The 23,721-nt window shown below is 38.2% G+C and overlaps 1 protein-coding gene across 1 annotated transcript in view; it reads right to left on the minus strand.

Moving 5' to 3' along the window:
- Positions 1-23,721, minus strand: part of auts2a (activator of transcription and developmental regulator AUTS2 a) — a 1,288,356-nt gene that overhangs the window by 382,654 nt on the left and 881,981 nt on the right. The window contains 1 exon segment of the mRNA XM_039756996.1: positions 23,305-23,334. Coding sequence (XP_039612930.1) covers positions 23,305-23,334 — 30 coding nt within the window.

Here is a 23,721-nt window from a genome sequence, read left to right on the forward strand (position 1 = left end):
TGGGAGACTAGTCAGGATAAAGGGAAAGATGACTGCAGCAATGTACAGAGACATCCTGGATGAAAACCTGCTCCAGAGCGCTCTTGACCTCAGATTGGGGTGACGGTTCATCTTTCAACAGGACAACGACCCTAAGCACTCAGCCAAGATATCAAAGGAGTGGCTTCAGGACAACTCTGTGAATGTCTTTGAGTGGCCCAGCCAGAGCCCAGGCTTGAATCCGATTGAACATCTCTGGAGAGATCTTAAAATGGCTGTGCACTGACGCTTCCCATCCAACCTGATTGGCTTGAGAGGTGCAAAGAGGAATGGGCGAAACTGGCCAAGGATAGGTGTGCCAAGCTTGTGGCATCATATTCAAAAAGACTTGAGGCTGTAATTGCTGCCAATGGTGCATCGACAAAGTATCGAGCAAAGGTTGTGTACATGTGATTTCTCAGTTTTTTTATTTTTAATAAATTTGCAAAAACCTCAAATAAACTTTTTTCACATTGTCATTATGGGGTGTTTTGTGTTGAATTCTGAGGAAAAAAATGAATTTAATCCATTTTGGAATAAGGCTGTAACATAACATAATGTGGAAAAAGTGATGCACTGTGAATACTTTCCAGATGCACTGTGTATATACATATATACTGTATATTTTTTTATCAAGCTCACGTTATCTAGATATTGAGTGTATCGCATTGTTAATTCTAACCACTGAAGCATGCATGGCTGCGACATTGGGACATAACGGACTGGGGCACATGTGCTGGGTGTGTCTCTTACTCAGACTCTATTATTATAAAATGTATTTATCAAACAGTTCTAGATTCAGAATATATCCTAATGTTTTAACATAGTGGTCACCAACCTTTTTTAGCCATGAAATCACCATTTGAAATTAAAACAAATCAAAGATCTACTATCAAGTTACACAGAATTGTTGTGCATTAGCTTATTCCTGCTTTACTATAATGACAATTGCGTATCATCACTGCTTACTTAATTTAGTAACTGTATTAGGGTACTGACAATCAGGGCATTAACAGTAGAGTGTTGCACTGTGTTCGCCATAGATTGATACAGGAGAAAGTACAGTGAAATGACACATTTTATTGGCTAACTAAATAGATTACAAATGCAAGCTTTCGAGGAAGCTAAGGCCCCTTCATCAGGCAAAGTGTAACCAGCAGTCAGTGAGGTTCATGTGACTGCATAGACTCAGTTAAAAGATTTCTCAACCCTTCAAAATACATGCTTCCCTTTTCTACGTATGGCCCTGTTTTCAGATTGAAGAGAGCAGCAGGCATGTGCATATCTGGTTTTGTCTTTTTTGCATTTGATTTTGACTTCACCTCCACTTTCTGAGAGGTAAATTTAAGAATTTTTTGCAGAATGTTTAGTGTATTTGCCTTCTATGTTTGCAATGTAATGTTCTTTATGCAAATTGTTATTTTGAGCATTTTTAATTGTGAATAACATATTTATAACATTTACAAGTGTGGTTGTGCTTTCTTTCATTCTTTCCTGCTAGTGGCCATTTTAGGCATTTTTTTATTATTTATGTCACCCCATCTATCTATCTATCTATCTATCTATCTATCTATCTATCTATCTATCTATCTATCTATCTATCTATCTATCTATCATACATCAATGGGAGACAATTTCATGGCTTGTCAACTTGTAATTCTACCCCAAACCACAGGTTGGTGCTGCCTTATAACGCTTCTCCTCTCAATCCACCTGTAGATCTAGAAACCAACAAACTGAGGGTAAATTACATCACTTCCTGTTCTGGGCCTCCTGGACCCCGCCCTTACACTTCACCACCTTTCTAACTGGCACCACCATCATCTTTTTTCTAGTGTTTGTATTTGAATCATTTTTTAGTTGTTTACAAACTTTATGGTGAAAGCATTTTGCTTTCCTTGATTTTGACACTTATGGCAGCAAAGTTTGATTGCACAACATAAAAATTGCAAAACACAAGTGTAACGTTTCCCAACTTATCCAGCGGTTTTGAGGCTTAGCTCCTGTGTGCAGACAACACAAACAGGATACAAGATGTGTGAGGCCTCCAAGAAGCTCCACAAGCAGGTCCAGACCTTTGTAGAAATGGCCTTACTCCAGATTATCAGTCCTCAGCTATTATCTGTAGGCTTTGACCTGCCCAGGCTCAAAATGAGAGGCTGGCTTTAAAATCCAAAAAAGAGAAAAGAAAAATATAAAAATGCTTTCAAACAGACAGGGTAGCTGTGAACCTTTAGCTTGTTGAGACTACACAAAACAAACTATTGTTTTTAGTGTAAATTGAGAACGCATTGAATAATTCAAAGACACGTTTAAAAAGTAGTCAGCAGTCAAAAAGAACAATCAAGAAAAGCCAGGGCAAAGGAAACAAACTCACTAGACAAAAACAAATCTAAAAGCCCAGCTAAACTGTCAGAAACAGGATCCACAAATAATTCTAAATAAAGAAATGGTAACACAAAAAATAAAGCCCCACGATTCTCCATTTTATTCCCCCACCTCCTCCAATCACAACTACAGAATAATTATCATTATTAAGCAACAAATAAGACGTGAAGGATCCGGGATAAAGCTGAACATGAAAGGAGGGTCTGTGTTGGAGCTGAGGCCAGATTATGATTGGCTTTGGTATATAGAGCAGGTTTGAAGGAATTGAACCTCTCTTCCCCAAAACAGAGTTCATTATAAGAAAATGAAGAAAGTCTCAATTATGAAACAACTAAAAATAAAGGGTTCTCTAAACGCCCAGGGCTATGGCAATACTGAAAGAATTTAAATATTTTATAAATGAGGATATTTGCAGTTGATCAGGCTCTTCAATAAAGAAGTATTAATGGGAAAATAGAAAAACTAATGCCAAAATGGGGAAGGTCTTAAATACTGTTTGTCAGAAATTTTGGGAGGCTCAAAGACCACAAGGAAGTGTATTTTCTCAATGCAAACCTTATTTCACATAAAACTATATTAATATGCAAAACAAAGGCATTATTATTATTGTGAACCAATTCTTTCAATTAAGGCTTGTAATGAAAGGTGAGAGTGGACCAAGGCCAAGAGAGCCAACTGCTACTGTGTAATACAATACCATCTCAGCTGGAATTCAGAAGCCATCTATCTCATTGGGCTTAGTTGATTTGGGGGGTGGGGGTCTGGTGGTTACATTCCCTATCACTCAACTGGACAAATATTGACGTCTGACTCTGAGGTCCTGGGTTAACAGCCAGACCCTAAGTAGGAGGATATGAAACAGAGAGGAGCGAAGCCCTAATGGCCTGAAAGAAGGGGGAAGGCTGATTGCTTGCCGCCAAGTATATAGACAACCAAAATAACCTGCCACGGTCTTCAAGAAACCAGCATGACAATGACCAAAAATGCGTAAAGTCAAATGGTGAAGCTTGCAAAAACAGGCAGCATTATAGAGTAGCCCAGTCAATTCCACAGAACACAAACCAACTGTGCTCCATGGGTTGAAAACTGAAAAACCATTGAGAATCGATTTTCACAAATCAAGTAGAGAAACCAACATCATCATCATTTTTGTAAAGTTTGTCAGAGCCCTAAGTATAAAACACATCACCACAATTACTGCCAAAGGTGCCTCTAAACGGTTATATTTACGGAATCAGTTCCTTTCTACTTTTATCTATAACTAGCAGGCGTTGCCCGGGAATGTATAATGAATTTCCCAAATGAAAGAAACACAACATAGAAATAGAGCAAACATTTTTCTGATTCATATTTTATTGTAATAGGTAATACAAGTGGTTATTTCAGAGCCTTTGGATACAGTATATATTATTTTTCCCCTTGTGGTCCGAAAATGAACAAATTCTGAGGACTGCCCACTCTAGAACATGCTGCGTAGAGTTGTCCGTGTGAAAATCATGGATTTTCCAAATTGATGCCTGCAACTTGCAGTGATTGCCCTTGAGCCTTATTAATTGACATAGCAAAAGCCAGACGAACAGGAAATTGAAGACTTTTGAAATCAAAGGGTAAATCATTCGGAATCAGCGGTATTCTTCGTGAAGGAATCGTTCTAAATCCATCACAATGTCCAGTCTCACGTTCGGTATTCTGGTGTGTCTATGATGCACTGTTGTGGAAATATCTCCCATGAAATAGATCTGAAGGAACTCAATTGTTCCATCAGTTAATGGAAGTAATGATCCGATTGTATGGTAAACTTGACCTTGCACTTTGAATGTGGGCATGAACCCATCCTCTTGTATTTGTTTAGTTGCACCAAAAGAAGTCATTTGAAAACAGGAATTGTACTTCCTGATGTTGTTCAAGTAATACTTTGAAATTGGTGTTGATTCTGACATCAAAGAGTGTAGAGGTTCAGGTGGGACGAAGAAGAGATGGCAGTTTCACCTTCCCATTTGACCAACAAAATCCCGGTGACTCTCCTTTCCATTTTAGAGCTCTACAATGAACAGAGATATGATCCATTCGGCCAATAACAGCGACAGGATGTTCATGATAGTGATGATGAAAAGGTATCCTGCGCTTCACCCCAAACATTTTTCTTAACCAAACGTACCCCATTTTCCCAACCAAACATACCCCATGACCTCCTCCTGGTCACAAGGGAGCCCCATACCCAGTTTGGTGGCCCGGTGCAGAATTGTATGGTAGACAAACAAACATACATCGACTATGCTTTATATAGTGAATGATGAAAAGGTGCCCTGTGCTTCACCCCGAACATTTTTCTCAACCAAATGTACCCCATTTTCCCAACCAAACATACCCCATGACCTCCTCCTGGTCACAAGGGAGCCCCATACCCAGTTTGGTGGCCCGGTGCAGAATTGTATGGCAGACAAACAAACATACATCGACTATGCTTTATATAGTGAATGATGAAAAGGTGCCCTGTGCTTCACCCCGAACATTTTTCCCAACCAAACATACCCCATGACCTCCTTCTGGTCACAAAGGAGCCCCATGCCCAGTTTGGAGGCGATCGGACGCCCGGTGCAGATTTGTATGGCGGACAACCAAACATACATCAACTCTGCTTTATATATTAGAGGATGTAAAGGATTGTAAAATTCTGTCTCACTTACATAGTTTTCATTATTACCAATAGCAAAGAATTCTCTTTAAATAGATTTATGATACATATTACCACTCAAAAACATGAACAAATCTATGGTGTGCTTATATTTTTCATTGCCACTACATTTGAGAAAGATGTGTAAAAGAGAAAAAGTTGGCATCTGAGACAAGGAAGCAAGTGCTGTTGCCATTAATAAATTCTATGGGAGTCTAAAACTGCCTACTGTTAAAGGTAATGATAGGTCCAGTTTGGAGGGAGATATAGCAGGAGGTGTTTCTTCTTCCACTGAGCTGTCCATGGCTTATATGCATGCCAATTCTGCACTCTCTAACTGTCAAGCTATTTTTGCTTCCCAAAGAGGCATTTAATTTTCTAATTCCATTAAACTCTGAACTGACTGGTCATTTTGATGTTTCCTCTTCTAATTCCAACGTAGCTGAGTCACTCGCATTTAACCTCTAGCACCAGAAGTGTAAAACACTTGTTTTCTTACCTCCTTTACAGCTAATCTAAATAAATAAAGGTGTAAATGGCAGTTGTTCTTCTCTCCAAATTATTTTGACAAATGAAGCAGCCGATCCTGCAGAAGTGTACCAGAGTGGTCTTTCTTTCCCATTTCCTTACAATCTGTGCTGCCCGTGGTGTACCTGGGAGTAATGCCCCTGCTAATGCCCTCATTATTAACTGATCTGGTTGCACTGCATGTATGAGATGTTCCCACTACTTCTTCCTGTATGTGATCAGGCCAGATTCTTTATTGTGTTCCCATCAGGCACTTCCTCTGGTATAGGATTTTGAGCTGTGAGATTGTAGGGCTCTTAACTTCTAATAAATAGGAGATCTCAAAGCTAGGTCATGTGTAACAGAGCAGCTCAGAAAGAATTACAGTAGCACTATGAGCTACTCAGCGCTTAGTATCTTTGCTTAGAGGGGTGGGGGTAGGATAATAATATTCACATTTTACCCAGTAAACATAGGTTTTCATTGCAGAGATTGTTTTAGTGATCCACATTTCCCAGTTCTGCCTCTATTCAGAGTGACCCTCAGTACAGCCAAACCTCACTTCACATGGCACTTGTTAAAAAAACAGCCATTTATCTGCACTGGATGGCAATCAAGGCTGCCTCCCAAATCCAGCTACTCACTCATTAGCTTATCAGGAGCAGGCACTCGTACTCAAGTGCTTCTTTAGAAGATCACAGATAATCTTGCCTACTGTATTTGTACATGCATAACCACCATTTGGTTTCTTTTTAGTTCAATTCACTTTAGCTGTAGTAAAATCAGGAACTGCCTTGACCCTGCATGGTGGCTCTTTGCAGTAAAAGCTGTCACTCTTATGCTGCATATTCCTAAATACATTTTGTGACCTGGCTTTATCATATTTACCCTTTACTGCCATGTACACTGGACAATCTGGAAGTGATCTTAGCGATTATCATAATTTTGAAAGAAACATCACCTGTTTAGTCACATGTCTAGAGCTGATAAAGTCAGTAATGTGTAGAAGATGGCTGAGGGACGTAATGGCCAGAAGTGCACCATTTCGTCTCAGGATTTGATTTGCTTTGTTGTTGGGAGTCTGAGTGGGATGTGTCCTTTATGAGAGAGAAAGCAGAGCTGTGTGCTTGACAGTTAAACACACCTTCTTGTATCATTCATACCACCAGAATACATTTGGGAACTTTTTATTGAAAATACATTCTTTACATTAGCTTTTGATGGTTATTTGTGTTGGGGTAGGGAAAGAGTCATAATGAGGTTTATGTAATGAAAAGGTTTTCTTGCAGCTTTTCCTGTGCTGAATTTGGATGAACAGCTTATGTTAATGGAGTCCCTTTACTTGTCCCCCGTTGTCCCTCCTCTAATCCTCACATTTGCGAACAACCAGATACTGTGTAAGCGATTCAGGGTTAGTCCCGTCAGGCTGCATCTCAACAGGATATTATAGCTATGCACTTATTTGTTTTCGTTTTTTCCTAAACATAAATTAATACCAAGCATGAACAGTGCATCATAATGACATTCAAATCATTAATTTAAATTGAAGAAATATATTGTCTGGTATGATTAGGAATTAGAGTTTTGTAAATTGTAATTGTAAATGAGTAACAGATACATTTTTGCAGTACCTAAAGTGTTACCCTAGTTTCTTATACTTTCTAACACCTGACATTGATAATGAACCCTGTAGTGGTTGCCCACGAATTGCCACGTCCAAAAATGATAAGAAGAAAAATAAAGAGCTTAAGGGAGAGAATCGATTGATGCGTGACAATCAGAGAGATGAAGGTGGTTTAGGGCACCATGCCAGCTGCTTGCACAAGTCTAGAAAGGAGTTGTGTCATAAGGGGATTGTCATATTAGAACAGTGGCAGAAAGGCACTGGTCGAAGTGCAGATCTTGTTCTGCGAGAGGTAAAAAATGATTTTAACATGGAACCTAAAGACCAAACGTGAACCTAAAACAGCAGTACGTCATAGTCATACACAGTGTGGCCTAGACCAAAATTCGGAATTCTAAATCATAGTTTAAAACTTGATTGCATAAGATTCTTTTTCCAGGAACACTATCTAAAGAAAAAACTGGACAAAGTCTTCGTTTTCACTTTGCAAACTTGGATGATGAGGAAGTTCTCACTGTGACCTTTATAAGGTCTTGCTGTTGATGTCACTTCCAGGTCCTTAACTTAGCAACATGGTAACAACTGCTCACACAACGGTAGCATCTACGGTTAACAAACCAAGATGCAAAATTAATTGCAAATACAACAAACAAAATTTAAATGTAAAGCAAAGCAAATAAAATTCTACGTGATTGATACCGAATATGAGCATGAAAAAAAAGCTTAGGGAAACCAAGAAAGAGTATAAATAGAAGCCATATCATAGCAAATAATGTAGGAGATTAACAAAGGTGTTGCCAAGAAGTTCCTCTAGGGATCTTTTCTGCCCAATGCTATCCAATGCTCCCCACAGGGGCACTCATTAAATTACTTTTGAAATACCATTTTGAAATATTTGCACAATATATATTTAGTTATTTAGTTTTATTTACTTATTGATGGATTGATGGATTGGCTGTATTATTTTTCCTGTGAACAGGTATCCTTGTTTTATGTGTTTCTGCTGCTGCATCATCTGAATTTCCCCTTGGGATTAATAAAGTTTATCTATCAATCAATCAATCAACATTTATTTATATAGCACATATTCATAAAAAAAAATGTAGCTCAAAGTGCTTTACAAAATGAATAGAAAAATAGAAGACACAATAAAAGATAAACATAAGTCAACATTAATTAACATAGAATAAGAGTAAGGTCCGATGGCCAGGGTGGACAGAAAAAAACAAAACAAAAAAAAAACTCCAAAGGCTGGAGAAAAAAATAAAATCTGTAGGGGTTCCAGACCAAGAGACCGCCCAGTCCCCTCTGTATCTAATCTAATCTAGAATTACCTGAAATGTGTTATTTGTGTGTTTATTAATATGCACATGAGTATTGACCTTGCACATGCTAGCCATGTATGCTTGACCCATTTAAGACAACAATTTGTTTGCTAATCCTGTATAGAGCAAGAACCTGGGGAAACGGTTTCAAGCAAATGCCACTGCTTACATAAACTGGTCATAAAAATCAAAGAACTAAATTTGCAGCTTTCTGTTATCTCACAACATGCTATTGTTAACATTGATTAGGGTCAGGGCTGGGATGGTGTTGCTTAATAAACTTTCATATTTAAATTATAGGGTATAAATCCTACTAATAATATGCACCTAGTCATTAGTCAGACCCTCACACTTTCCCAGTAACAAGGCTGGTCATCAGAGCTTGTCTTGTGGTAAATACATTTTACTAAAACAGTTGGCAAAGGACATAGATGGCAGAGCTTCACTGAAGTTGTCCTGAAGATTTAAGGTCATCTTACATTTATATCATTCAGTGTGACTTGTTGTGCCCTCAGGCAGGCACCCTAGCTCTGATACTGTTACGATGCATTTAATGTACTGCAATGTATTACTTTCTTTGTGTTTTATGGGCTTTTTGAAATGTGCTAGATAAAATACAGATCAACTGACCGAGACTGTTCAAATGTTAAAGCGGCCACTGCATACAATTTATTGAGGGTGGACACTCTTGTCACACTCTGTTTCAGGTCATAGTTTCCATTTGTATCTGTTTTTCCTTAGCGCCGTCTTCTCGCCATGGTTAAAGCAACCTATTTGTTCATCAGTGCATTAAGTGAGACTGTACAGTAACAGCCTGACTGAAATTGTCCTCCACCATAAAAATCACCACCACCCCCAATCACCACCACCCCCAGCACTTTTTCTGAAGCTTAGCATTTAGTAAAATCCAATTGAAAAAGGACGGGTCTTTGATGCCTGCAATATGGAAGTATGAGACTGTCAGTTAAGCCAAAAAATAATAATAATAACAGTACAAGGCCCTGCTTTATAACATGTACTTTACCTGTCATCCAGTGGACCATTATCATGTCACGGCAGAGTGCTCTTTCATACAGGTCACTTTGTTTAAAATGACAAGGATAATGCTCATGTCAGCGAGCTGACAGTCCTGACCGTCCTTCAGAGATAAAAACGTGAAGCGAGTGCCTGTTCTTATCTCAGCTACATGCCTTCGTCTATCATCTAACTGAGGCAGAACATGATTTCTCCAGAGAACACTTTTTTCATTTCCTGATTTTAAGGAAATCAAATAACCAACATTTGTCTTCATCTGAATATGCGTGACCTGTTAAACTGATGGTGTCCTCACATTCTGTAATAGACTGCCTACGCTGAATTTAAATTAACACAACAGAACATGCCTCCGACATCCTTCACACTGATATATATTTAATAGAATGCACAGCACCGGCGGTTTGATTATTAATAATTTACCACTTATCATTATAAAGCAGTCTTCTCTGTGATGCTACATCTTATCAGCAAGGAGAACAGGGATCGTGCGTAGAGCAGCTGTGTTTCACAGGATTCTTTCACCAGTGCCGTGTTGCCTGGCCTATGTGCACGTGCCCAGTACTATAAATGTCAAGGTGCAAATTCAGAGACATGAACGCGCTCTCATTTGTGTTTGCATAGCCGCTTTTTAAACAGAAGCATAAATCACAGAGACTGGATACGCATTTGGTATATTAAAGAAAATCAGTCATAAAAAAATGAACTATAATCGAAGTGTATTTTGAGAAAACTGGTACAAGTCTGAATTTTACAGTATGTTTTAATTTGGTAATTGTTTAAATTGAACGCTTATGGCTGCTAAAAGGAAGAAAGTGGTTGCCCACCATAATAGCTTTCAAGTATATTACAGACAAATGGACTAAAATCATAAACAGTCTGGTTAGTGACCCTTGATTATTGATTACTTCGATAATGTTCTTTTGTATTTTGGTGTGATCACTTAAAGGTGTGTTTATTGATACCAGGAGCATAACTACTTTAGGAGTGGGTGTTACTTGTAGAACTGGTTTTTACTAATCCACCAGCACTAGTTAATTGCATTAGCAGTGTGTTTAGTGATACATTGTTTGAATTAGTCAGAGTTGCTCAGTGCCATTGCTGATATTATCATCGGGCCAAATCAGCTGAAAATAGCTGGCCATGTCACATTTACAGACTGAGTGCTGATCTTCAAGGAAATTTATATTTATCCCTTATTGTAATGTGCTGCATGACAGAGCCATGCTGTATGAAGAGTTAACAGGTGCAGCAAGTTCAGCTGCAGTCTCTGCCCTTTTTTTCTTTTTTCATTTTCCATTCTGTTTTAGTATGTAAAATGCAAGACATCAGGAAGATGAACCTTTCATGTGTCTGTGAGCTCTGAAACACCCAGATTCCATATTCCTTGTTGCTATATTAAATGCATTGTATGGCCAGAGAAGCATTCATTGGCTGTCAGCTCTCATGCACGCAGATCCCCCTCGAATATGTTGGAGCGAGTTGTTGACTAGTTGGAGTCAGTCATTGTGTATATCACATAGCCTGACTGGGTTCACGGGAGCGCAATGCAGACTGCCTCTGACAACCAAGGAATATGTAAATGAAAGCTACACCTTAAAATCTCTGAGAAAATCACATAATATGACATGGCCTTAAAGTGATTACTGGATATGTGTACTTTGTTACGGGTGTGATCACTAACCATGAGGGTGTGTGCCTATTAACAAAGATGGAGATTATTGATATTTAACACAATTCTGTCTGTCTATCTACCTAACTACTTATCTGTCTGTCTATCTAAAGGCCTGCTGATGCTAAATTGGCCCCAGTGTGTATTTGGTGTTCACCCTGTGATGGACTGTCGCCTTCTCCAGGGTTTGTTACTGCCTGAACTGTGATAGGAACAGAAAGTGGGGGTGTGTTTAGTAACAAAGCATTGTGATTGGTTACCCCACACTTGTGTTATCTGACTCCTAGGTGTGGTTGATGTAATATACATGTGCTCACTGATTAAAGGGTATGGCTGGTAACAAATTGTCACAGTTACTACTAACTACTCTTATGGTACAAATAGGGTTGTAATAGGGTAATCTGTTTGTTTAACATATTTGTTATTATTTAAATCTAATGTTTAAAATATTTATTAATCCTATTATTATGATTTTTATTCATTTTGTGTTTAGTAATTTTGTTAATTAGAACATTTGAACAACTTTGATTGAACAGACAATTCGGCTAAACAAGTTCACCAGTAATATCTACCTGATTTCTCCAAAATTATGCAGTGTTATGTCAACTTTGCACTTAGTGTGTTTTGTTATCTTTCCTGCTGCCAGTATGTGGAGCCTAAAGAGGTGAGGCCACCTACTTAGGCTGCTGGAGAAATGGCCTCAGCAAAATTTAAGTCGAATCCGAGGAAGGCCTCGACAGCTTATTCATTGATTTACGGTAGATGACGGTTTTCATTTTTTGGCATTCTTCTTGATTTTTGAATTTCCAGGAGCTCTGGACATGTTTAAAAAGTACTGTGTTTGTTTAGTGGTTATTATTTGTTTGCTTTTAGGTGTTGCATTTTTTTTCAAACCTGTTTTTGCCCTGTATTTTTCACCTGTCTTATATTTTGCAATCCTTTGGTTATTTCATAATAAATTGTTCAATGTTTTTGAAGAAACTTTGCTTTGTGTTTTGAAGGGTTATGATTTTCCCTTTTTGTGAGTATGTTTGAACTTTAAAAGCCTAAACCCCATTTTTGGACATGTGCAGGCTTAAAGTCTACCTACTGAGTTTGGGATTAGGCTGCCTGGTACAGGCCTATTCCTGGGGCTCAGACCTGAATCAGAATGGGTAAGGCCTTTCTCAGCAATTTTTTGAAGGTGAGTTCCACATTTTTGTGCTTTTTGGTGTTGAATATCATAGTAAGTGCAAGTTTGATGTATCTATCTGTATGATGTAATCTAGTTGTACTGATAAGGAGACACAACTTGCCAGGAGACTAAAGGAGTTTGGAATCTTAGAATTTTAAGAATTGTATCAGAGAATGGAAAAATAACATGTAGTCATGGGACAGGTAAAATTCTCAAATTCCAGAAAGGGACAAAAATTCAAGAATGACAAAAACAGAAGTGCAAAACAAGAAGAAGTGATAAACAAAACTGATCACATACCAAATATCCTAACACTAGCTCAAGTTCATTTTCCCTTAACTCACACTGTAACAAATTTTGCTCTTTTTTTTCAGAAGTGTTTCAAAACTAGGATACTGACTTCCTCACAACAAAAAATTATATAGGCGACATGTGATATCACAATGCATCATGTGATCTCCATGTCAGCTTAACAGAAATTGGCACAGCAACCATAAACAACATGGCCATGAAAATATATCACTAAACAACAGTAGATGCAATTGAAAAAATATCAAAATTATGTTACAAAGATGTCATGACTTTAAAAATAATAAAAAGTAACATAATAATAAAAATACCAAAAAGGCTTCAGGGAAACTACATCACAGATTTGTGACACTAGCATATGGTTATTTGCATCCGGAGTATGAGTGGATGTTTTTACTAGGAATTTGACTAAATAAAGGAGCTGTTACTATATTTTGTGAGTGTGGTTACTAAACCTAAGTGGGAACTGTACGTACAGACACTGGGATGTTCAGTATCACAACACAACAGTTTATTTACTCTAAATTAATGTTTTCCAACTATATTTTGGGTGTGATCAGCAAAAACAAAAGGGTAGGATTATGGGTAATGTGAAGACTGGTTAGTGAATTTGGATGTATGCGCAGAATATTAATTAAGTAACTGATGCTATTTTCCCATCAGTACTGGGGTGTTAACTGATCTTTAAGAGTGTGGGTATTGTTGCTGGATATTTGATTACCAAAGAAGCAGTTACTACCTCCTGGATGCTGTTTTGTCATGGGGGGGTCACAGTGTGACCCTACCTCCCTTATAATGTCCCCAGTTTAACCTCTTTTTGTTTTCTATTGGTTAGGTGTCAGGCTATTATATCTTTGACTGACACTGATATCAGACAGACCAAACCAGGATTGACTGCATGTGTCATTTATCATTAAGTTACTCAGAAACCATAAACAGAGTGTGCAGAAATCAAGCAGGGGAGCGTGTGCGTTTTATTCACTCATTATAAAGCCATAAGCACAAATGTGCCTAAAGCTAAAGCAAAGCTATTGCATATGGGTGTGAAATTTACCCCATGTGCAACCTGGATGGATAGCAGACAATCAATATGTCTTGTGTTCAGGTGGAAAATCTTCTTTGTGTTACGCAGTGAGCTAGTCAATCATTCTGGCAGGGCCTCATGCTACAATGGCTAGGGTGGTATTTGTCGTTTTTACACTTTTATGCAGCATTTTTATGTTAATGGGGCTTTGAAGTTTAGTGCCATTTGTCCCCTTTACCAGTCCCATCCTGGTCTTACATTTCTTCCCAAATGTTCCATTATTTAATTTTTTTATTTATGACAAGAGTCCCACAGGAAGCACCACATGCCTTTATAGCTTTGGCCTATGCTCTGCTCAAACACCCCTCTTTAACAGTTTTAACTGGTCATGTGGCAAGCCAAGCAGCTAAGCAAATCTTATAATAGTGTAATTAGTAGACAAAGTGCAACTAACCCTTAGCTTTCTCATGTTTTTTTTTAAACATTCGTTTATCCCTATCATATTATGTTGTGTGACCTGTGGGGGGCGCTCCAGTACCCCAAGCTCAACCAATCCACACAGTCACAGGTGCAAGGAAAGAAGTTTTTATTCAAACAAAATACAGTCTACCAATTATTATCACCTGATAAATCAGTTACAATTCCATTTTGTTTCCTTTCTCACTTCAAAACCTCCTCCCAATACTGACTGCTAGATGAGGTGGAGGGGCTTCTTTTCAACATGAACCTTGGAGTACTTCCAGTGTAGCTGGATTGCCACATGGAAACACTTCCAGGTTCAGTGGTACTTCTCCATAACACGGGAACCTAATACCAGCAACTAGTCCTAGCGGCAAGCTGCCTAGTAAAACTACAACTCCCATGGAGCTCTGTGGACCAAACAAGAGCCACACCAGAGGGACATTGCCACCTGGGGAAATACAATGCCTTGTGAGGAAGTCGCCCTCTGTCCTTCCCTCATACCGCTAACATGGTCGGGATGCCCATTCATCCAGGTCCTTCCTTTATCATGGCTTCCTGGCTGGGTAAGGAACCATCCACTGTGACTGGGGTGCCAGACAACCCATATCTTCTATGACAGTGGCTAATAAATACATGTATACGATATAGGAAACACACAGTACACAATTATTCATAGTTAATTCCCATATCAGGTGTATGGTTAATTCATGTGCACAGATTTTTTTATGTTTAAAGTCACAACCTGGTAGTGAATTACCCAAATTGTGTGTGTCCTGATTCTGGGTAATTATCATATCACTATGGCGTGACTGTTAATGAAAGAATACGATTATGGATAATAAAAGTTTTATTCAGTGACCTCAGATTACGGCAACATTTGTTGGTCTGTTCCTCGTCTTTTTTTTTTCCTTTTTCATGCCTTTTTTGTTCATTTTCAATTTTTATTTTTCATATGTTTATTGTAATTATGTACTTTCTTAATATTGTTTGGTTTATTTATTATTTAATATCTGTGTATGGTGCTATGTTCTCTTGTATTCCTTGTGTTCTGTGTGTCATACTCCAAGAGGCAAAGCCACCCTAACACCACTCCTGCTGAAACCTCCCTCTGACTAATTATTGAGCCAATGGAGAGGATCTCAGCACTAGTGCACTGAAGTTTGCTGAACTCTTTTGTAAGTACAGCTTTTTAATTTTTTTGATTTGCTGATTTTTTTTATCATCTTTTGCTCATGTCATTGGAATTTTACTTCTAGTGTGTTTTGGGACTTCTTCTCTTAGATTACATTTTGGACAAATCCTTTTGCTCTTTTTGAGCATTTTTGTTATAGTTTCCATTGTAAATGAATACAGTAAGACTTTTTGTCTTTTCAAGTCAGAGTTTGATCACAGTTTCTCTCCCTTGAGAGACATCTAATATAGGACCTTTTCAAACTTTTAAAACCAAAATTTCTTTAAAGGCCCATGTAGCTACAACTGACCAATAGATTTTGGGGTCAGGTTTCCAGGGATGAGGCCTATTCTGAATAAGCTAGGGAAGCTGCAGCTCCTTTTTTAGATTTTTTTTTTAGACCTTACACCTTTTCATGGTACTCCATATAATACCAGATAATTATTTATGTATCATTGTGACATTAGTCTTAGGGTTATGAAAATTGATCATTTTAAGTGTGGGTATTACTGATAGGAATGTTATTGCTGTAATCAGTAAAATAGCAGGTACTACCTCTTGAAGGTGTTGTTACACCCCTAGGAGTACAGATTTGAACACTTGTATGTGTTAAAATATATGAAATGTGTGTTAAACCATGGGCTAAAACCTTTGTAGATGCACTTCTATGGCATTGCATTGTGCATACTGTACCACATGGCCTTGTCTGGGTTTAAAATAGCAGACAGATTCCACAGAAAGAGAGTTTTAACCTCCACAAGCATAGTGTGGTTGAGAGTGATAGCCCACAGTTCTTACTTTCTCAATTCTTGCCTCATGTAAATGAGCTGCTTTTCAGCGACATTCTCAATCCCCCTCAGCCTTGTTAGCACAGCTCAGGCTATTCCAATCAATCCACCCTCATTAAAAAGAGATCAAACACGCAGGGATTTTTTAAAAAGGTTAATTTTAAACTTGGTTAGTAGCCCGTCCCCAAGTAGCAATCATTAAGGACTAGGATTATAGTGATTCCATGTAGTTTTGCCAAATGGGGGCATTTGTTAAAAGTTCCAATGGGGCATACAATGCGAAACTAAGGATGAAAACTCACTTTGATGTGCAAAAACACATTATCTTGTCTATCCTACTAAACATTTTTCACACTCTCCCTTTCTTAGGATTGTGAGGGTGAGTGTCTGCAATGTGAAAGCAGGCCCTGCAAGATTCAACTAGAAAGATCACTCTGGGGGTTGGCTCATTATAAGCAAAAAACTAAATGACTGTTTCAAATCCTCCTGTGTCCCTGGCCAGGTGGATCTACCAATTTGGACTCAAGGTGCAGTAACGGAGACGCACATTTTAAGCAGGGCTGTAAAGCAGACAGCTCACCCTTCTGTGATCCCCTCTGCAGCCACAATGCTACAATTCGAATCTGCAACCATTACTGCATATGTCACCAAACTGCTTTATTATTCCAAATGATACTGAAATATAATTGCAGCATAAAGACTATTAGACAAAAATAAGCAGATAAAGGTGAAATGTTTGAACTGGCTTTGTGTGCAATAAGCTGAACAACTTCCACATACTTCCATGTAGATTTGGATTTATGGCTGTTTTATCATTGAAGGGTTTTGGGATGACCCTATCCTAAAATAGAGATACTTTTAGTCTCAAATAACACACCCAGATTCTTTGTTACGTAGACACACACAGTGTCCTCCACTCCAGCTCTTGTTCTATTACCCTTTCCTTCCAAGCTAAGTAACTGTGACACAGACCACAGGAAGCGCGTCTGCACCCAGGACCGACTGCTACTGGGTTTTACTTCTTCTATTAGAGGATGTCTTCTCTTTTCTCTATACCCCAGACGGCAAGATGGAGCAATAAGGCAAGAAATATAGAATTTAACATTTTTAAAGATTATATATGTGCCAAAAAGCAAAAGCAAATAAAAGTAAATGGGTTTGGCAAATCACCAATAATACAACCTGGTTATTTCAGGAGTTATGGTAGAGGATGCTGGCTGATGCACACAATGTATGTGACGTTCTTTTCCTCCTTCCTGGTTCTCCCTCTCTTCACTTAAATACTTTGACTTTAAGCTGATGACTTTCTAAAGCTTGTTAGGTGAACACTCCAGTTGCTATCGACAAACCATATCAACACATGTTCACGAAGTATGCATTCACAAAGATGACCAATGATTTGAGGTCTTCACTTTTCAGAATTTGCAAAGTCCAGAAAAGACCTTTCTTCTGGGTTTGCTAGTTTAGCCATCTCTACTAAAACTTCCTTTTTCTGCGGTTAGACTAGATGCCTTTTTACAGAGATCAAAAGAAAAATCACTATAATAACATAAACATTGTCTAGAATCCTTATTAACCCTTTAAAGCACAAAAATTAAATTATATTACCATACAATGGCACTCATTTATTTTAATTTCACATGATTATTCTGCAGCAACCTAGAATGCTAACCACACAGTTTGGATTATCATTTCTTGCACCCGTCTTCTGATGGGCACCTATAGCTGTATATGAGGTATCTATCCATCCATCCATTTTCCAACCCGTTGAATCCAAACACAGGGTCATTGGGGTCTGCTGGAGCCAACCCCAGCCAACACAGGGCACAAGGCAGGAACCAATCCCGGGCAGGGCACCAACCCACCGCAGTATATGAGGTATTCAAAAACTAAATTAGCCCAAACCAACATGGGTCATATATGCAGTTCAGGTCTCAAGCAGGGTAGTCGGAGATTGGCACCTTCTTCTACAGTCTGCTTCTTTTCCTAAGGACCAACAGTTCATGACTGTTTCAGCAGGAAATGTGGAAAGCAGCATTTTATGAGTCAATCATACAGTTTTAAATACAGGAATAGCTCACAAAAAATCATTTCATGGGCCATTGTGAATTGTTTGTGATTTGCTATCTGCAATATTATTGGGTCAGTTTAGTTGTTAGTTAACCTTACAGCCTCGATAGCCTCGTACAGTATTTGTTAAATGCCAAGCATTCTTATGCTTTGAAGAAATGTATGCATAGTGGCTAATGATACTGTTTCATAACTCAGGGCTAGGCTTCAAATCCCATCCCTTTTACTGTCCACCTCTGTGGAGTTCTCCCTTTAGGAAATGGAGTTCTGTAAGCAATCTAAAAAAGTGTGTTAGGATAAGCATTCACTTTAATTTGTCCCATCATAAATAAGTATGTTCTGCAGTTGACTGGTACTCCACCTCCTCTTGGCTTCTGCTTTACACCCCCTGCTGCCTCAACAATTAGTTCAGTAAATGAAAGCAATACCTTTAAATGGTTAATAAAGAGCAAGGTAAACAGGTCACTAGCAAGCAGAATATGGGAACAGGGACTTTGCGACTTTTGCAAACCAAATGAACTTTACTTGGATTTAATGAGCTCAGTGATAGCGGCAAAGAGAAAATGGAATGGGTATTGTGCCACAGAATTGCAATAGGACTCCAGCAGAAGTCCAGGCAAGATTATAAGGCGTGAAGGCCACAGAAAACCAGCAGGGTCTTTTCAGTGAGAAAAGCTAGTGATCAGCAGATGGTAATCAGCACGCCGTTTGCAATTTTGGAGCTTTCAAGGTCTGACTCAAAAAGAAAAAAAGGACAATAGCATTTTAACAAGTGCTCCCAGAGAAAATTTCAAATCAGTCTGAATTGTGATGGTTGCAGGCCCTCAGAAGCAACATTATCTCTATTGACCTCCAGCCTATTTTCTGAACACCTTGTTCCAAGTTTTCAAAATATCTACTGCATGCTTCTTGTGCTCACACAGGAACTTTCAGAGACCCATATAAGTAACAAGTAAAAAAAAATGAGATTTAGTTTTCTTTCTTGGTCAAAAGATGGTAGGAATTTTATCAGTAAACAAGGTTGTGAATATTTTTTTCATATTTATTAACTATTAATATTAAATGAATAGTTCATGATGTTGCTATCATTTAAAAACAATCCAGACATAAATAATTTATGGGTGGATATGTAGAAGAAATGAGACATTTAAAGAACAACCAGCAAAGCCTGGCTATCAGTCTGCATTCCTATATATTATCTGTATACACTAACTATCTTTCATACCTTTTACACCCATTGTGTTAGTCCTGAAACATGTCAAACTGTCAAAGGTCCCAAGTAGATGCTGACAATCCCAAAGACTACTGACCTACCAACCTGGCCTAGAAGCTGGTGCACTGAACTTGAAAAAACAAGGCTGTCAGTTGTGTCCTCATCTTGACTAACCATGTAACCCTTGGTTAGCAAGTCTCTTCACCTGCCTGTATGTCCAAATGATAAAAATAAACAGAAACAATTGTGCCATAAATCTTTCCTTAGTTAGTGCCCTGGGCTTCAGTTTTATATAGAAAGCCACTGTCTATATAAACATAATCTAACAGATAAAGTGATTATGATTGTTTGGTAATCACGCAAAAACAGTTGAACTGATTTTAACAAAATGTTACATGTGTGTTGCCGTTGGTCCAACATAAAATATCTGCTGTATGGCATATTGGGGGGACGGTTTGTAATGTTGAGGATAACCCAAACACCAGTGCCGATGAGGGGAGTAGAACTCCACTCAGGCAACACAACTGCAATAGGGCTGATGGGAGGATGGCCTTTATCGGCATGCACAAAGTTTTGTACCATCCTAAGCAGTATCTCAACTAAGACTGCAGATACATAGTATGCTTCTCAACTAACAATTTAATTGTTTTGCTGAATTATATAATTTGTCTAAGATTCTGTCTTTTCATTTCATTGTGGATTGCTTTTAGCCATGTTAAATTTCTAAAAGACAGTTTGATCCTTATTTTCATCTGAATCTGAATATAAGAATCTAATAGGAGTGTAAGATGGAATGAAATCTTTAAGGAGCAATGCTCCTTTCTTTCATCCCCCCAAAAAACTTTCATAACTCCAAAACACCCTTTTTAAGTGACATTCATGGTTGCAAAATTGCAAGCAAAATGACGTTTAGCATGAATTTCACAAAACTGTGTGCAAAAGGAAACTCAGCACCTTTTTCTCACCACTATCTATTATTTTGTAATGTTATACATAACCAATGGAGTGAGATTCATACCACCAGACAGGAATAGCGTGCAGGTAGGTATTTTATTGCACTGTATATATGTGACAATAATTTTGAAATGAACTGATAATACTACATCATAAAGAAAAACCTTACATTTAAGAAAAACCCATTGCTATTTTATATCTTGTTACTAAGTACAACAGAGATAACACAATAGAATGAAATACGATTTTTAGCACGTTGGAGTCGCTGTTCAGAATGTGAAATAAAGAGAATAAATGATGTATTAGTGGCTTTTACTGTTTCTTGATGGTATACATTTATTCAAGTTCATTTTACATAAGGCAGTTATAATTTTAGACTTGATGCCAGTATAATGCCATGATATTTAGAAATTTGAAATCAATGTTGAATGGATAACTGTTCATTCAATTCCACCACTGGTGCTGTCTCCTGTAATGCCTGTGAACACCAATGCTCCCCAGCCCTCTGAGCTGTAGATGCTTTCCACAGTCCATGAATTCCATTATTCAAAAGCCTATCTAGCTTATTAATTTGGTGTCACCCATGTGTATCCAGGGGTTCCCAAGCAAGATCAGCTGAGGTAAGCAATACCCCTCCAGGGCGAGAGATGGCGCTGTCACTAATGGTATCCTGTCCTTTCTCTACAGTTTAGAGAAGATGTCCAATGAAGGCATTCCTATCCGCCAAGACACCCATAGAAAGCTCCACCCCTTCAAGGTAATCCGCCATATAAAGCAACAGCATGGAAAGGTGATGTCTTTATGCCAACCTGGAACTGAGTACACTAAGAGCTAGAGGTGCATGCAGGAGAGAGCAGAGCATGAGAAAAAGCTAGAGTGACTGATCTTACACCAGTATCCTTTAAGTTGTGAGTTTCTGTACCCGTGTTTTGTTTCTTTTACTTCTCTTGATTAAACAGGGTTACTGAGGTGGTACCCCAACACTTCTCCTTTTGTCCGACAGCTTCCTCACCATCAGCCACAGTGGGATTAAACATTTATTCATGAAACCACACTAAACCAGGAAATACAAAGAAGTAGCATTCATATTTCCAACTCAACAACAGTTGTGGCAATTATGGATTTTAATCATACAAAAATAGAACAGATTCTCAACTGAAGAGAGAAGACAAATTGATAGAAAGGTTGGGTAGATGACATATATGACAATTCATTTCAGGTAGCAATTACAAAATGGTGAACACCTTAACTCATTATACAAATATAGCTGGGCATTACAAAGGTACTTAGTCTAGTGTAAAATACATTTGGTTTGTTACTATAGTATTCTTTAGTGCATTCCTAATACCACCTCAGCAAACTACACAAATCAATACATTCTATATTCTTTCTTTGGGTTATAATTTCTGCTCTCCTCAAAATCAGCAGTGGTCTCCTTCAGTCACCTGATAATAGGAACTCCAGGATTCCTATTTCATTTGAGATATTCAAGCAAACCCTCATGACTAGCATATCACCCACGTAATCCGGTTTAAACTGTACCTCACAGGCCTCAGCAGAGAGTTTGTTAACAACCGTGAATCAGTTCTAATGCCCTGTAAGTTACACATCATGCTAGTTTTGTTGTCGAACTCCATAACCTTGTTCTTGAAATGATTACCTATTCTTATTTCAGTTGCCACTTCTACACTAAAACCTGAACTTTTCAAAGCCAATTCTAAAAAAAAAATCACAAGTTTTAATAATTGTCCTAAAATTCTCTTAAAATACTACTTGGTGTCTCTTTCTCCATTCAAGCTGGTAAACGTGGTATCATTGTGGATCACCACATCTGCCTTTTCCACCTATGAAATGTCACCAGATTGTGCTATTTGATGTTGAAATTCTCATACATTGCCTCATAGCCCCACGACTTCATGGTTGTAACAGCCTGCTTTGTGGCATTACCAACAAATCCCTCAGTAAGCTTCAGTATATCAAGAAGGCAGCTGCCTGAATGCTTACTGGAACCAAAAACCAAAACTACAGCCATGTTCTACATTGACACCCAATGAAACACTTCTTTTAAAATCCTTTTCGTTTCATACAAAGCTTTCAATGCCCAAGCTCCCCAGTGCCTTAGACTGTATCCTCCTTCATCCCATCTTCAGTCCTCCCCATAACAGCCTTTGCTAATGCTGCTCAGACCCTCTGGAACTTGCATGCTAAGAAGCTTATGTACTGTTTTAAAAATCATTCAGTATTTGATCTGGTAAACTAAAACAACCTGATTAGCTTATTTATTTTTTTATTTAGTTTCATCCAAATCTTCGAGCTTAAAAAGACTTAAAAATAAAAACTTGTATTTGTTTATTAATGAATTCCTTTTTTGTCAACAAATTGTCAATCTTCTCCTTAAACTGTTGACCACTTCATTTCCAAAGCATACGCTCACTTAGCAAAGAGCCTTAATATTCCAAAGGATATTGTGGTAGGAGTAAAAATTGCAAAGACACCCTTACTTAATTAAATTCTATTCAATTTATTCTTGTGTAGTGTCAAATATTTAAAGCTATAATTTTGAAGAAACAGCTTTGAAACTCAAAGGGAAACAACTACACTTGACTCTCAGTGAAGAACAGCCAGGATAATACAGAATTCAACTAAACAGGAAAGGTAAGCATGAAAGATCATCATATACATCATGGAATTGCAATTTGTGATTAAACAACTCACATAAACACAGAAAACATTGTGGACGTCACTTTGATTTCTACTTACATCTTCTAAGTTCAAAAACCCAGTTATAATACAAAGGAACAAAAACACCTGTTCCTTGCTGCATTGACCAAGGCCCACTGGGAAAACTGGAAACTGTCACACTGGTTATGTCAAGAAATATAAAGTACAGTCTGCTTACCTTCCCATCGAGGTCACTCTCACTTTCACACTGTGGAGAAAACAAAAAGAACACGCATTTTAGAACCACTTAAGAACGATCGACTTTCACATTTAATACTAGGCATTACCACTTGCCTACATAAAACAGGCTTCTGTTTGTCACTGGAGATACAGTTCTGACCGGCCATCATAGAGGACTGGATCATATGTTAATTTAATCAGGCAGCAGCTGACCCCATCCCTCCATTTAACATTGGCCATTTGACATAAGAAGGCCTATACATTCTTTTTTTTTTGCACTGCACGGCAGTCCAACAATTTTCCCTAGGAGGTAAATTTTCTGCACAAAAATGTAGCTTCAGAGTTGTTCCATACCCAGGGGGAATTCTGTCAAAAAATGTCTGAGTTTGTTTAAGAGGTTTTCAAATGCATAATG

This window comes from Polypterus senegalus, chromosome 6 (assembly GCF_016835505.1).
Source record: "Polypterus senegalus isolate Bchr_013 chromosome 6, ASM1683550v1, whole genome shotgun sequence".
Classification (NCBI taxonomy): domain Eukaryota; kingdom Metazoa; phylum Chordata; class Cladistia; order Polypteriformes; family Polypteridae; genus Polypterus; species Polypterus senegalus.